We start from the raw sequence: 16,242 nt of genomic DNA on the forward strand, positions 1-16,242 counted from the left end.
GATTAAAAATGTTACTGTATGAGACTTATGAAATTAATAGTAAATATTTATTCTTGGAGACTATGGATTTGACCTCCATCATCTAGACCACCACCTGATAGCATATTGTTGTCAGAATTAGAATCTGGTAATTCTTCTAGATAATCTCTTAAATGTTCTAGAGAAACTAGAAAGAGATTATTTAACCAGAAGGAATTCAGTTCCAATGTGATAGCTATCCAGAAGTTTTCACAAATCCAAGATGTATAATTGAATTTTAAATCTGTTTGTATATTTTCTTAGTCTTTTTTTCTGTCACTATAGGCTCAGAAAATGAAAAGATAAGGTCTATACAAATGATAAGTCCAGAAATAATAGAAGAATAACTGGATAGATGAATCCCAAGATTTTTCTGATCTTAGACCTTTCCTTTCAATTGAATGGGTAACACATTTTGCAAACTAATTGTTTCTTCAGAAAAAAGTAGCTTAGGTAAAGAGCTACAAGAAATTGTACTTATCAGATTCCATTGTGAAATAATCGCCAATCATTTTTTTTTCAAAGAAGTGCCATGATATAGCGGTTCTATATCATATATATATATATATATATATAATGATACTTAAAATGGGCAAGGCGTCTAAAAAACATCTATGAGTAAAAAATTAGATATTTGCAATATAAAATTAAGGAGCCATCACATATATTTTTCAAAAATACTACATTTCAAAATATTGAAAGAACACCATTTCACTCAAAGCTTCTATACAAATGACGTTTCTCAGTGCATTTTTTGAGACTAAGAGCTCAAATTTCCACTCTTTCTAGATGATAAACATTTTGAAACTGAAACTGAAATACTAATGTGATGTATCGTATTTTTAATCAGATAGATTCAGACCTATAAATACTGGAAAATGTTTTTTCAAACTTGAACATTTATTCCTCTATTATAGTTGTAACACAAGCATATGCATACGAGTAAATAGATCTACAAACGAGTGGATCAGGTAGAATTGGAAAGTGGAAATAATTTTCAAGTTATATGTTTTATTTCCAATGGTTTAGAAATATTTCAAATATAAATATGTTAGAGACCTATGAATTGACTGTTAAAACAATCTTTCTCTCTCCATAAAGGTAGGCCAATTGGAAAATAAATTATTTGTTGTGAATGAACAAGATATTGAGGAATTCTCTATTTGTAATATCATAATTATTGATATGGCCTTTTCTGCATAATGGAGGAATCCTTTTCCACATAATGGATAACATAAATTGATTTGCTTTCTTAAAAAATCCTATTTCATTTTCTTTATAAATAAGATGGTAATGGACTTATAAAAAATGGTTTCAGCGGAACCAGCTAATTGTGAATCCGGGGTATCATTGAGATAATGGGATCCATGTTTTCATAATTTTTACTAGCATCATTTCTTGTGTAGAATTGATCAATCATCCACTTTGTTATATTATTTATAAAAATGATAATATTTTTCTTCCATTTATCCAGAATTTTAGTCTTCGGGAAGTATCATGATCATCCGATAAGAAGGATTTCAATTTATTCAAATGAAATATTTAAATATCAATGGATTCTAACAACTGGTTGCAGAGTTGATCGTCTGTACCTTTAAATTCATAAATGTAGATCTCGGACAAATGAATAGGGATATTTCCAATACTCAAAAAAGAAAAAAATGAACTTTGTTGGACTAAAAGATAGATCATTACTCTTTGGTTTCCTTAGATTTAGAGGCACAAGGAGAAGGAAGAGTTGTTCAATAATAATATGGATTTGGATCTACCATTTTTATTGTATCATGTTATCTTCAAAGTCCTCTTCCTCTTGATTACGCCTCATCCTTATAATTTATTATATCATGTTCAGGTAAAATTTTACTCTAATCTTGAAGATAGAAATTGCATGCAAATATTTATGATCAAAAGTATCACACTCATGATCATAGGTAGAGGTTAAAATATCACACTCATGTTCTCACACTTTATCTCTAGATGAAGCAATATTATTATGTTCAAAAGCTAAATTTCTAAATTTCATATTTGGCTTTTTAAGTTGATCCGAGTTGTGTTCCTTGGGAAAAATTTCAGCCAATTACCATTCGCCACTGTTATTTGATTGGGTTGGTACTCATGAATGCCTTTGCTTCATTTCAGCTTCTCCATCTTCTTCATATCTAGCAATTATATGTGTCTCTTTTAGCACAAAATTTTGACTTTCAGTGTAAGTCTTCTGTTCATCAACCATCTTTCGATGGTTCTTCTTCACCTCTACAATTAATAATTTTGATTAAAGTTACTCTAATGTTTAATAATAATGCATAACTCAAGTATTTCAACAACACTAACAGTTATATATTCTGCAATAAATAAGACATAAATAGAATAAATAATGCGTGCATGTTTCAATATTTAGGGTTTGCCATTTTGGACCAGGGACCGGTCAGACCGAACTGAAGCACAATCGATGACCCATCATTTCAAGGTGGACCTGCCAGTCAAACAGGACAGGGACCGAATTCCGGTCAATACAGTCATATCCCTCAGTCCAGACCAGAATTTTAGTCTGTCCAAAATTTGGTACAAAAATTTAGTCTGAGTCAGTTCTAAACAAATTTCAGTCCCAAGTCATTCCCAATGTTTTATAATCTCTGTGTACACTTTGGCAAAACCACGCCTTACGCTTTCTAACAGAGAAAATCACAAGTTTCACACACCTGGTGGTATACAACTCTGGACGACGATTCAGTGAAGGCGATTACGAAGCAGACCTCTTCGACTTATTCCCCTTCACCGAGCTTCGGTTCTTCGTGATTTCTGCAGGTTAAGTGCTCTCGAATATCGTCTGCGAGATTGGCCGCCTCTTGGACATGCTTAAAGGGCTTTCTTAGAGAACCCTGCCATGATCCAAGGACAATTTGAAGTTAGAATTGAGCTGATAATTGGCTGATGTGTATCGGAAAATAGCCTTGAGTTAATTACCTCTGACCTCCACAAGCAGTCGTCTTCCCTGCGAGGGATGATGTGAAGGTGGGTCTGCATATTCAGCAGGAAAAAGTAAGACCATATGAAATTAATTTATGGGCCTCCCTGGATTGAGAGAGCTCACATGAAACACGACTTGGCCAGCCGCTGCCCCTGAGTTTGCGAGCAGGTTGAACGAATCTGTTTTTGGAGCATGAACGAGTAGTTTATAAAATGACGCGTGAAAAATGATTAAGAATGCCTCAGAATTACTTCTTGATTGTTTGTGTTGTTTTTTCTTATATAGTTTGGCCCAGTTATTTTGGGCAAGCTGCACATATCCGCCTTCGGAGAAATGAAGTCATTATAAAGGAAAAATACACTGCCAATGTTTTCATCATCTAAAATATTGATTTACCAAAATCAAATATCGACTACTGTTCTCAATGATTTTTCCATGCTCACGTCACTAATATGTTTACATTAATCCGATGGATAGGTAACTGGAATGATTATCCATGATATTCCCTACAGTAGTTCTCACAATGTCCATGATAGGGTTCTAAAATAATTTCAGTCAAACAATATAGGTCTATGATAAAGTGAACTGAAAATTCTAGGATGAAATTGATTACAAATGTGAACTGCCAAAAAAGATAAAATTATCACTTGCCACTTTTTGTAGCTTTCATAATTGCGCTGCTTAAGAGCGGTATAATAGAGCACAAGGTGGATACCACCTACACAAAATTGAAAATATACAATAAGAACGAAACCCCGGGTGAAAAATTGAGAACATGTTTATGGAAAATGGTATGAATTAGTCAGATTCATGAGAAACCAAAGCCGTGCAACTTCTGCGTTGAGGTAGATAACGACATAACAAATGTCTCAAAATGGGAGTTGAAAGAAATAATAAGTGGGAAGCTGAAAGCTAAAGAAACTTTCTCAAAAGGATAAAAAGGGTTTTGATACAAACAGGAAATGAGGAGAGAGATAAGATGGGCCAAGGTTCATAAGCATAAACACAGATACATTTTAACAAGAACCACCATGATAAGCGTACAGATCATGAGTCAAAGCTTGGATGAGAGAAGTGTCATGAAAGAATCAGGGAATAGAGAAAGAGAGAGAAGAGATTGTGCCTAGGTTCATACACAAACACACATTTTAATAAGAGATTGGATGGAGTGTACAGAGCATCTGAGTCATGCTTGGAGGAGGGAAGCATCATGCATGCTTACGGGAGATGCGAGGAGGATGGTAAGTTGGGCCACAAAGGACACAGCTGCTGCAATAATAATCTGTGTTTGGCGTTGATATGAATAAAAACCACAGTCCAAAATCATTTTGCTTGGTCTGCTCGTGAAATACAGGATTAAAAACAATGTCCATGGAGCCTGGTAATCACAATATAGAGGCATCATCCGAGAAGAAAAGAGGCCAACATTCCCAAGAATATGATAACCCACAGGATCTTGTTAGCGCAAGTGGTGGGAATAGGATGGAGCAATGTGAGAAGGAGTGGGATCCCTGACGCATCAGCCGATCTCCCTTTCTGAATGGAGGATTTCCCCTCCAGCCACAGGCGCCTCAGCGACCTCAGACAGAAAATAGGTAGTTAGCTTTATTGATGGAAAAGGACTTTGTTTATAGTGCTTCCCTTTTCCCGCCTGATCACCCCTTTTCAAAGGGGTGAATGTGTGTCCTGCATTTCCCTTCTGGGGCGTTTCTTGTCAAGCTTAAGAAGATTCGTAACAGTATCCTTCTTCGTGAGTATCTTCTCCCAGGCTACCGTCATCTTCTCCAGACTTTGGATATCTCTATCCCGCTTTCAGGTCCAGTCCTTGAAGCTTGGTATAAAGCCATTCACATTCGCAGAATCAAACTTGTAGGTCCTGTCACAAGTGGAGGCCGTTCCTCAGCCCCCTTCACCATTGCCATCTTGAGAAACATACCGCTCCTCAGTTGCCACTGCTAGTAGTCTCTCTACAGGTTGCCACCATGCGACCCTTCAGTGGCCTCATCTACACCAATTCACAGTCACCCAAATCACTGCAGTGTTTGCCACCGACACCTTTACCATCACTGTTTTTGCCCTCATTGGCTAAATTGTAGTTTCCCAATCCAGTGTTTTTTCAATCTCCACTTCACTACAACTACCATCACCCTTACCGTCTTTACTATTATTGTCGGACCACTACTTCCACCACCACTCTCTAACCCATTAGTGCCCTAGATTCATCTGATCTGTTGTATCTTCCAAAATCTAACAGGACAACGCCAAATTATTTTCACTTTCCAGCCATCCGTTAGATTTTAAGGAGAGGAAGAGAAAAAGGAAGACGCGAACAGAAATGGCAGAGTGGAAGGAGAAACTCCCTCTCATGAATAGAACCTGCAAGAGAGGCGAGAGCATCCGAGGGGAGGAATAGATGAGAGGATGGCCATAATGGAGAGCGGAGATCATAATACCTGATTCTTAGCCCCTTTCCTCTTCAACTCAGCAATCAGGGAGGAAACTCCCATAGACCTTTTGGGCTTGTTAAGCTTACATGAGAAAGTGATATTGCATTTCATCAGATTCTGCCCTTGAGTAACAAAGGATAGAGGACTAGAATTACAGAAATTTTCAAAGGGTGAGCTCGAGAATAACTATTAATGAGGAGCAGGCTAGTGTGTATCTCTGATAGTATGTGAAATAAAACCTAAATGGCTGTTTGGGTTTAGTAGAGATGCGTGTCATGGTAAACTGCTTTGCATGGGGCGATTGTTGAGCGGAGGCTTTGGTTCATTGATGTCTTTGGAGAATTAAACAACAGCATCCTCCAGAACCAAACTCTAAAACTTAGAATTTCTTCGAGCATGAAATGTGTGATCTAGAACTCAGTCAACATGATCTTTTTCAATGAAGTTGGAAGTTGGGGCATGTTTGTGATCTTGTTCCCTCCATTTTCCCCTTAGATCTCGTGCAAAATCTAACACATCCCAGAATAAGAAGCGTAGACATTCTAATGAGACCACAACTTGTCTCATGGCTTGAATCCTGAAAAAAACCATTTCATAGATCATCACGTCCAGCGCCCATATATGTAGAACTATTTCTTCGTTGACCTGCTGAATAAGCTAGTGAAACTTTTTCATCAGCGAAACTACAAAGGTGTCAATTGATTTCAGACTGATTTATCAGGTAGATGGTGAAACTCAGGAAAAAGACCCGTCCAGATGACTATAAAAATGTGGACGGGAGGTAACAATGAGGTTTATCGAGTTTTGATTCATTTAAAAAAAACTTTCTTACTAGTAGATGAGAAAAAAGGAGGCTCAAGAAGCAAGGTGCTTTTTGCCGAAGTCACCTCAGCCTAAAAATTAACCCCACCAAAGAAACATTCCTGTGAACCCAGACCATTCAGACTGTAAGGATGTACTGCTAAAACTAGCCCCCGCTAGCAATGAGGAATAATTGCATTCAAAATTCCATATCTGATACCTTATCAAGAAATGGAGGAGACCAGGGTTATGGAAACACTCAAAGAATAACCCGTCAGAAAGGATTTAGGAAAAAGTTATTTGATACAGAATAAATGGTAGCGTATGCATACTAGTTTGAGTGCTGGTCGCTACTGGACATCAATGGTTGGCCAATATTTATCCATAAATCACAACAATAACATGTGAATTAGGAAGTTGGAGTTACTAGGATGGATTATGGGCGAAAACACACAAAATTATCCCGATCAAAAGATTATAGACTTCCATTCTGAAAAATATTTAAGAACTTTCCGAGCAAGAAAAGGCTCTGATGAGAGTTTGTAGTAACTAACGGAAAATGACGACAAAGAACTGGACATTAAAACTTACGCTAGGAGGAGTTTCTTCTAGTGATCGATAGTGGGATTTTGGGATGATGAGGGAGTGCCTGCAAGAGAACCAAGTACAGATACGCTAAAAATTATAAAAATAAATATAGTATTTCTCTTCATCGTAGTTAAAGAAATAAACACTAATTAGTTTGTAGACCATCGGCTAACTTAAAAAAACTATCTTCCACAAATATATCTAGTGTCTACGAATTTTCCTCCTTTGAGGATGAAACAAGTCCAAAGTTCATTTAACAAAATCATTATATATAATAAAAACAAGCGGGCTACAGTACAGAAGCATGACTTCGATGATCATTAGATGCCATAATATCAAAGATTTTGAAAGAATGCCCACGTTTTGCCTGAATCTCAATTTTTTTGGCAAAATCCATCACCCGCGGCAGAATTTGGGTATTTCTTAAAGTCAGGCAATTTGTTGTAAATAATTAGGTTATCTTTTGTACAATAAATATTGATCTACAGAAGAGGATGAAATTCAGAAAGCGAAATAAAGCCTGCATATGGAACATACCCAGGCGTCAATGGATTTGAATCTAAGATACAAAGGCAGGTATCATCTTCGTAAAGCTGCACAGCAGAAAACAGAAAAAATATCAGCCCCAAATTCTTGATTTTATTTCAACTAGAAAAGATAGAATACTTGCAGGAAGCAGTTACTTCTACTACATCAACTAGGGTGCAGAGGATGAAATGATCACACATTAGGAACTTATACAGGAGTCAAATAAACGAGTTATAGACTACCTATAGAAAGGTCTAATCTGCGTTATTTTCCTATACAGTTTTTCTTAAATAGAATGGTCTCTTCTTTTGCGTTCCTTACAGAAGTAAGGCAAATACATTAGACATAGAAAATCTCCAGATTAATAATGTCTGCTCCTCTCTTGTGAAATAATACCAACCAACCAACATTCATAGATGTGAGCAACCAACATTCATGATACAAAAATTCATGCGCAAAGACATGATAACGCGAACTATCACAGAAAGGCAAAATCTCTAATTATTGATATGAGCTGAATGCCCTCATGAACCGCGTTGGCGTCAAAATTACAAAAGTACTTTACCGGCGAGACAGATTAATAGAAAACATCTAAATACGGATTAAACTCCGACGCAAAAAGAGAAATCGATGATCAACAAAAAAGACGAGTAAACAAACAGTCGGAGAAGTGAAATTAAACCTTAAAAGCAGGAGATTCTCCTCGAGCGATCTTGCAGAAGATGCAGTTTCCCTTCCAGATAGTGTCCGCTGCCCTACCTCTTCTACTCGCATCGCCGCCACTGCCCCCTCCGCATGGAGACGAATGAACTCCACAAGAAGAGATCGAGGGATTACCTTGGCTAAGGTGTGACCGTATCACTGCCAGTCGCCGCCCTTCCATCTATACCTCAACACTGTTCCCCTTCTCCATTGCAGCTTCAATTTCAGCTTCGCGAGAGATCGAAATCGAGGATTTGATGAATTTGAGGTTGCTGTTCTTGTGTGGAATCGGTTTGGATTGGCTTCCGAGGAATCGATTTTACGATGGCCGAAAATTAAAAAAGAAATAATCCGCGATTAGCAAGGTTAGTATTTATCTATGAACATGTGGCCGGGCTCATCGCGGAATTTAACGGCTAATTTTTAAACAAAAGCCCAGATAATTCTGAGGATTACAATTTCACCCCAACAGAAATTGTTTCATTAAAAACGAAATGACGTGGGCCCCCCTAACAGATTGCATAAATGTGCGGAAAAATACACAAATAAGAACCAATCATGAAGAAAAAAGCAAAATAGTTTGGATTTGTAGATAAAAACTACTCCGAGAAGTACTAGAATAATATCATGTATTGGTTGGACTAAACGATATATGTATAATGTATAAGTGTGATAGATTGATAAGTTGACATTGTTGAGGCCCCACGCGTACATAATGAAAAAAGATTCTGACCCTTTTCATAAACATGCTTGCAAATACGACTAAGAATTTTATAAAATAAGCAGCTATGCAGCAGCTACAAAATCAGAGTTCCATAAACTAAAATAATAAATCCTTAAGAAAAAAATCGCATAAATAAAATAATAAATCCTAAAGAAAAAAGCAGAATAAATTGGATAGGAAGATAGAACTGCTCCTAAGGCCTCACTCATCGTACAAAATGGATACATTTATAAATTTGTGATCAAAATTCTGAAATTATTCCAACAGTAGGCTTAGTGGACCCACCACTATATGAAATAAATAACCGCAAAAGATAGTTACAAATAAACAGGCTGGTGGAGTAAATGCGGGCCCACCTGGCGCGGCTAACGGACGCCACGTGGCGTGACGCGCTCCATCTCGACGACGGCCTCCACGTCGATGGACGACGCGTCGTCCGTCTGGTCGTCATCCGTGAGGGGGATGTACGGCGGGCGGGCGATCTCGGCGACGGCGGACCAGTTAACGCCGGCGAAGAACGGGTGCGCCTTGATCTCCTTCACGTCAGGCCGCCGGCGGGGGTCCTTGCATAACAGCCGTCGGATCAGATCCCGGAGCGGGGTCAGCTCCCCGGTCAACGCCGGGGCGCGGTGGAGAATAAAACGGAACGTCTCCTCCCTATTGCGGCCGCGGAACGGAGTCCGTCCGTAGAGGAGCTCGTAGAGGACGACGCCGAGGCCCCACCAGTCAACGGCGGAGTCGTGGCCGGCGCCGGAGACGACTTCGGGGGCGACGTAGTCTTCGGTGCCGACGAAGGAGTTAGACTTGGACGTTGACCAGGCGGAGAGGTCAAAGTCGACGACCATGATGTGACCGTTCGACTGGATGAGGATGTTGTCGGGCTTGAGGTCGCGGTAGACGATGCCGTGGGAGTGGAGGTGGTGGATGACGATGACGAGTTCGGCGGCGTAGAAGCGGATGACGGAGTCGGAGAGGGAGAGGTCGGGATGACGGAGGGGGAGGGACGAGAGGGAGCCGCCGGGGCAGGGGTCGATGACGAAGCCGAAGATCTTGTCGGTGGAGAGGAAGGCGTGGAGGCGGGGGAGGAGGGGGTGGCGGAGGGAGAGGAGGACGTCGCGCTCGAGCCAGATCCGGCGGAATGGCTCGTCGTCGCCGGTCGCGGCTCGAGTCGCCAGGGCCGATCGCGACACGGCCTTCAGAGCCGCCTCGCGCCCAGAGGCTAAGTCCCGGACCAGGAAGACCACGCCCTTGCCGCCCCTCCCCAGCACGCGCTCCGCCCGCAGCCTCCCCAACTCCATCGCTGTGGAGCGGTTGGAGTTTGGGGGGAGGGAGGTTTCTTCCTGGGTAAGGGAATAGTTCATTAAAGGCCCCGTCATCGGCGCGTGTTGGGATGGGAATTTAATATATAGTATTTAAGTACTGTTTGATTGGGGATTTTAATATATAGAAATGAAACTTCTTTTTTGCAGTTTATTTAGTTCTTGTATTTTATAATTTGGAAATGGCTTAGTATTTTGGAGTTTTCATGATCGGTGCATGTTGGAATGGAAATTTAATATATAGTACTAGTGGGGCCCGCTCTCAATGCTCATTTCCGTAGATAGAGATGAGAGAGGAAGCAGGTACATCCTCATCCTGGGAGAGAAGAAAATCACTATCTTGAATTATTTAAATTATAAATGTTATCAATAAATCATCATCAGATTTTGAGAAACTTCAAAAATCAACAAAGAGGATAAACCTGTATAGAGAGAGAAGAGAGAGAAAGCAAGGCCATCCTCATTATGGGATATAGGAAAAAATTCCCATCTTCAGCCACTCATACGCACCGCACAGAATTGAAGCTCGCAGACGGACGACAGAGAAGAAAACAAACGAAGGCTCTTTTGTTTGGGTTACATGCCGGGGATAGCATAGACGACGGGTGACGGAGTAGACCTCACATGGTCCCTCTGCAACAATGTTGCCCATTCCTTCTTCTCATCCAAGCTTCTCGCTGTGGGCACCGGCAATGAAACTCTGTAATTCAGATCCCCCAAGAGAATTATCTGGATTCAAAAGTCATTAATGTCATTTTCGGAAAATTAGACTATAATATTACGATCTGTATTGGGTGTATCTTGTGTCTTGATTTGGCGAATGATTCTCACTCGTGCTCGACGGTTTTCCTTGGCTACCAGCGGAGAAGGCGAGGCGCGAGAGGATCTTAATACTTAAATATCAAGATGCATGCAGCATCTTCGCAGCAACGCGATTGCATTGCCGCTCGTCTCCGGCGGCCCCACCGGATGACAAATGGCAACAGACTAAACTCTTTTTATGAAGGAAGAAGCTCTTGATTCATTTTCAATCGAAAATAGATTCAGTAGTCATTAATGTCATTAAAATACATTAAAATACATTTTCAGAAAGCAGATTCAAAACTCATAAAATAGATACAGAAGTCAACAGAATCTGTCGTTGATCCATTTTCAGCAGGAAATAGATTCATTTTCAGAAAATAGATTCTAAATTTCAGCCAAAAATAGATTCAAAATCTTAGAAAATAGATACAAAAGTCAACAGAATCTGCCATTGATCCATTTTCAGCAGAAAATAGATTCAAAAGTCATTAATTTCGTTAAAGTACATTCAAAATTTCATTAAAATTCATTTTCAACAGAAAACAGCTTCATAATTCATTAATTTCGTTCAAAATAGATTTATGTGGATTTCAAATTATTGTATTGCAGTATTTCACTGCCAAACATGTGGGGTACTTGATGGACACAGGGGAAAAGAGGGAAAAAATGCAGTGTCGCAGATTTATTTTGCTGTTGTACCTGCTTTTTGATCTCGAGTGGGCTCAAACGGAAAAACAGAGATGAACTGTTCCAGGTCCGAAGTTTTTTGGGTTTGGTGTTGTCTTTTTTTTAAGCATTTGCAGATAAAGCTCCATCAAATTGACAACCATTTTTTGAATTGGAATCTTACTATTCATCCTTATCCTTTCCCAAGCACTTGTGTCAGATAGTTCACTCAATGTACCAACTTCTTTGTTTCGTTTGGATTTCATAAAGGGTAGTATATTAAACTGATGAACCTCAACAACGATGATCAGAGAGTTCTTTGAAGAATTCATGATAGAATAGAAAGGTGAATTTTTATGGAGGCTGAATGAATGTTTTGACAGATGGTCAAAATTCAACCATGTCTGCCATTGATCCATTTTCAGCATAAGACGGATTCAGAAGTCAGTATGAGCAACATACGAGGACAAATTTTGCATGGGGGTAAAACTCCACAGCCGCTTCTTCCAGAACTCTATGGAGATGCTTCTTGTAAGTGCATCTCTAGAGGTAAATTTGAAGTTTCCCTCCATAAATTCCAAAACTGTGACTATTGTGGGAGATCTCCCCTTGTCAGTTTACTAGGTTGATTGACTAAAGTTTGCCCAAATTTCAAACGATTCCAAGATCATGTCGATCTAAAATATTTGTAATTTCTCTTCGCAAATTCCAAACCTATGAATATCGAGGGAAGATTGCAAGTTTACCAGGCGTAGTATTAACTGCAGTTTGCCCAAATTTTACGCGATTCCGAGAACAATTTAATTTACAAACGTAAATTTCTCGCCGCAAATTCCAAAACAGAAAATTTTGGTGGAGGATTGGAAGTTCACGCGGCTCTGAGAATGCCACGATCTACAAAGATCAATATCTCTCCAGAAATGTGTTGAATTAGAGCAAGCTGCAGCCACTAACTCGCCTAGCATTTGTAAACTCATAATTTTCCCCCAAAAATCTCGGCATTCACCAATAAAATTAGGAAAACCTACAGCCACTAATCTGCCTCGCAATTGAAAGCTCGCCCCAAAAAATCACCGTGATCATCGCGATGCTGAAACACTGAATGCAAAAAATACCCCAGGCGGATCATTACGAATGTACTTGATCCGCTTTCCCCCCTTCCTTCACTAGTGAACAAATACCGCAGACGAGCATTGCGAGCGTACTTGATCCTGACAAACCTCCTAACAGTTAGGTTCTAGAGGCCTTGACGAAGTACCTTTCCACAGATTGCATCCGTGATTTCTTGGATCCTAGAGTGAGCCGAGTCGAGCTGCTCACCTGTGAAGCCTCTAAACGTATCCAGGCGATCCTCGTCACGTTGGATCTCCTCCTTCTCGTTGACGAGCCCCGTTCTTTCTCCGTTAGTGTCCTTACGTCGTCCCGATCACGTCAAGAAGGGAGAGGGGTGTTGGGAGAGTGGAGAAGAAGGGAAAAGGCCCCTGAACAATTCTGACCTGGGTGAATTTCATTTAGGGCCTTCCCCTATTTATACTAAGTGGGTATTTTTCATAAAAACCCCCAAAACTTAAGTATATCTTCCAACGTCCAAAAGACCATTTGCGTGTGACCCTCTAGGCCCATGTATCAGTCTAGTTAACAACTCTAGCAGCCCAATAACCTTTATTGGCCTTCCAAATTAATTAACTATATCATCATATAGATTAATTAATGTTGGATCGATTTAACCCAATCAATAGGTCGAGTCTCCAACACGTGGGGTGCCAAGCTACACCTCGTGTTCTAGAAGATACAAAGGAGTGTGTATCGACTCACTCATGGAACATGTTCGTTATCGGTTACCGTTTATGTATAATCCCTCATCCACTTGATGCTCCTTGGATGACTTAGTGTATGGTCAACTGTCAAACCCTAATCGGTCATCCGAGTTAGTACTGATGCATTCAGAAATCATCAGAGAACTCTTCTCCGATATTTCACTGCCTTGGCCAAGGATTTCATCGCATCATCTTCCTTGAGCTGTCACCTCTTATACCGAGGGTGGGCGATCCCATCTTGACCACTCAATCGTCTTCATGAACTTCTTGATGTACCTGAACAAAGATCGTTTGGAATCCCATGATTAGAGACTCGTTGGCCATAGCCAAAGTATAATCGTCGGTCCACAAGACGTCTTTGGTGTCTCAGGTCTAAGGATCACTTACACAATCATGACGTGAATCAACCTGATGGATAGTTCAGTATAATACCATTCAGGGATTCGTACGGATCAATTCACTGAGCTCTTTCCACTAAAGAGCACCCACTATCTATCCTTAGTGTCTCCACACTAATGGCTACGGGAACGACCATACTCATCATATGAGTGAGGCTAGATAGTGTTGTTCTATCCGGATACTTCGATGTCCTTATCCTGTGTCCTTCGAATAGGAATATTGAGACCACATGCTTAAAGACTAGTGATCTCCATATTATGATCTCATCGTAATTTGCTAAGTCCAATCATGTATTCATGGACTTCATTGTAAGCATCACAGGTGCACTATAATGAATATATTCTATTAATGAACATGGAACAAGATGTGGAATGTGTGATTGGCTTGCTGGCCACATATATTTCTATCACAGACCCCTACTCTCTTGTGCATGATGTAATCCCCCGACCTGAGCATATCGTTGAAGAAATGCTTCTCTCTCTTGTGCACGACCTAACCTCTAGAACAAATGGTTCTCTCTCTCTCTCTCTTCTCTCTCACTCTCTTGTTAGCCAATCAGAGGCCAAAAGGGTACATGTATTCCTATTATAATAGTAGAGATTTTATTATTGTTTGATGGAGATTTTAATATATAATAATGAACATTATTTTTTGCAGTTTATTTTGTTCTTGTATTTTTATAATTTGGAGATGGTTTAGTTTTTTGTTGATGTCGGTGTTTTTGTGCAGTTTGCGATTTATTTTGTTCTCGTATTTTATAATTTAGATATGGTTCAGTTTTTTGGTGTTCTGGGTTTTGGGATGTGCCTCTGGTTTCATTGCATCACTGCACCACTCACTTTTGTTGATGTTGGTGTTTTGTGCAGTTTATTTCATTGTCACATTTTATAATTTAGAGATGGTTCAGTTTTTTGGAGTTTTGGGTTTTGGGCTATTTTTTTGCTAGGCCTCTAGTTTAATCGCATCACTGTTCCACTCATTTTGTGGATGTTGGTGTTTTTGTGCAGTTTATTTTGTTGTCATATTTTATAATTTAGAGATGGTTTGGATGTTTGGTGTTTTGGGTTTGGGTTATTTGTCTATTGGGCCTCTGGTTTAATCACATCACCGCACCTCTCACTTTTGTTGATATCAGTGTTTTACGGCAGTTTATTTTGTTGTCCTATATTATAATTTAGAGATGGTTTCATTTCTTGGAGTTCTGGGTTTTGGGTTGTTTTTCTGTTGGGCCACTGGTTTAATCACACCACTCCACCACTCACTTTTGTTGATGTTGGTGTTTTTGTGCAGTTTATTTTGTTGTCATATTTTATAATTTTGAGATGGTTTCCTTCTTTTGGTGTTCTGGGTTTTGGGTTGTTTTCCTACACGGCCTCTAGTTTAATTGCACCACTGCACCACTCACTTTTGTTGATGTTGGTGTTTTTGTGTAGTTTATTTTGTTGTCATATTTTATAATTTAGAGATGGTTTGGATGTTTGGTGTTCTGGATTTTGGGTTGTTTTTGTGTTGGGCCTCTGGTTTCATTGCATCACTGCACCACTCACTTTTGTTGATGTCGGTGTTTTTGGGCAGTTTATTTTGTTGTCCTACATTATAAATTAGAGATGGTTTCATTTCTTGGAGTTCTGGGTTTTGGGATGTTTTCTGCCGGGCCTCTTGTTTAATCACACCACTGCACCACTCACTTTTGTTGATGTTGGTGTTTTTGTGCAATTTATTTTGTTGTCATATTTTATAATTTAGAGATGGTTTCTATTTTTTGGTGTTCTGGGTTTGGGTTGTTTTTGTGCAAGGCCTCTGGTTTAATCGCACCACTGCACCACTCACTTTTGTTGATGTTGGTGTTTTTGTAGTTTATTTTGTTTTCATATTTAACAATTTAGAGATGGTTTTGATGTTTTGGTGTTTTGGGTTTGAGTTGTTTTTCTGTAGGGCTCTGGTTTGATCGCACCACTACACCACTCACTTTTGTTGATCTTGGTGTTTTTGTGCAGTTTTTGTAACTCATGTTGTTGTCATAGTTTATAATTTAGATATTGTTTAGTCTTTTGGAGTTCTAGCTTTTGCGCTTTTTCTGGAGAGTCTTTGGTTTCATATCATCACTGCACCACTCACATTTGTGATATTGGTGTTTTTGTAGTTTGTTTTGTTTTCATATTTTCTAATTTATACATGGATTAGTTTTTTGGATTTCTTAGTTTTGGGTTGTTTTTCTTCAGGGCCTCTAGTTTCATTGTATCACTCCACTCGATTTCGTTTAACTTGGTGTTTTTGCAGTTTATGTAGGTGTCATATTTCATAATTTAGAGATGGATTATTTTTTTGGATTTCTTTTGGGCTGTTTTTCTATAGGGCCTCTGGTTTCATTTCATCACTACACCATTCACTTTTGTTGAACATGGTATTTTTGGGTTTTATTCTTAACATGATTTGTTACTCCTGAAGTTATAAATAAGTT

The 16,242-nt window shown here is 39.4% G+C and overlaps 2 protein-coding genes across 2 annotated transcripts; both read right to left on the reverse strand.

The window, feature by feature from the left end:
• Positions 1 to 2,559: 2,559 nt before the first annotated feature.
• On the reverse strand, positions 2,560 to 8,481 carry HINT3 (histidine triad nucleotide-binding 3). The gene is made up of 7 exons (XM_078577861.1): positions 8,033 to 8,481; positions 7,360 to 7,415; positions 6,826 to 6,883; positions 3,638 to 3,704; positions 3,110 to 3,165; positions 2,983 to 3,036; positions 2,560 to 2,897 (listed from the first exon to the last, which is right to left on the reverse strand). Exons 1-7 carry the CDS (start codon positions 8,231 to 8,233, stop codon positions 2,781 to 2,783), a joined length of 609 nt encoding a protein of 202 aa, XP_078433987.1. The 5' UTR covers positions 8,234 to 8,481; the 3' UTR covers positions 2,560 to 2,780.
• Positions 8,482 to 8,984: 503 nt separating this feature from the next.
• LOC144705269 (serine/threonine-protein kinase OXI1-like) lies at positions 8,985 to 10,146 on the reverse strand. Its single transcript, XM_078577860.1, has one exon. It carries the CDS (start codon positions 10,135 to 10,137, stop codon positions 9,142 to 9,144), a length of 996 nt encoding a protein of 331 aa, XP_078433986.1. The 5' UTR covers positions 10,138 to 10,146; the 3' UTR covers positions 8,985 to 9,141.
• Between the last annotated feature and the right edge of the window lie 6,096 nt (positions 10,147 to 16,242).

This window comes from Wolffia australiana, chromosome 7 (genome assembly GCF_029677425.1).
Source record: "Wolffia australiana isolate 7733 chromosome 7, ASM2967742v1".
In the NCBI taxonomy this organism is placed as follows: domain Eukaryota; kingdom Viridiplantae; phylum Streptophyta; class Magnoliopsida; order Alismatales; family Araceae; genus Wolffia; species Wolffia australiana.

Coding starts and splice junctions, on each gene's coding strand:
- LOC144705269 (XM_078577860.1), bottom strand. CDS start 10,137: ATGAACTATTCCCTTACCCAGGAAGAAACCTCCCTCCCCCCAAACTCC.
- HINT3 (XM_078577861.1), bottom strand. CDS start 8,233: ATGGAAGGGCGGCGACTGGCAGTGATACGGTCACACCTTAGCCAAGGT. Junction 6,884..7,359: donor TCAAATCCATTGACGCCTGG/GTATGTTCCATA, acceptor GTTCTCTTGCAG/GCACTCCCTCATCATCCCAA. Junction 2,898..2,982: donor ACTGCTTGTGGAGGTCAGAG/GTAATTAACTCA, acceptor GGATCATGGCAG/GGTTCTCTAAGAAAGCCCTT.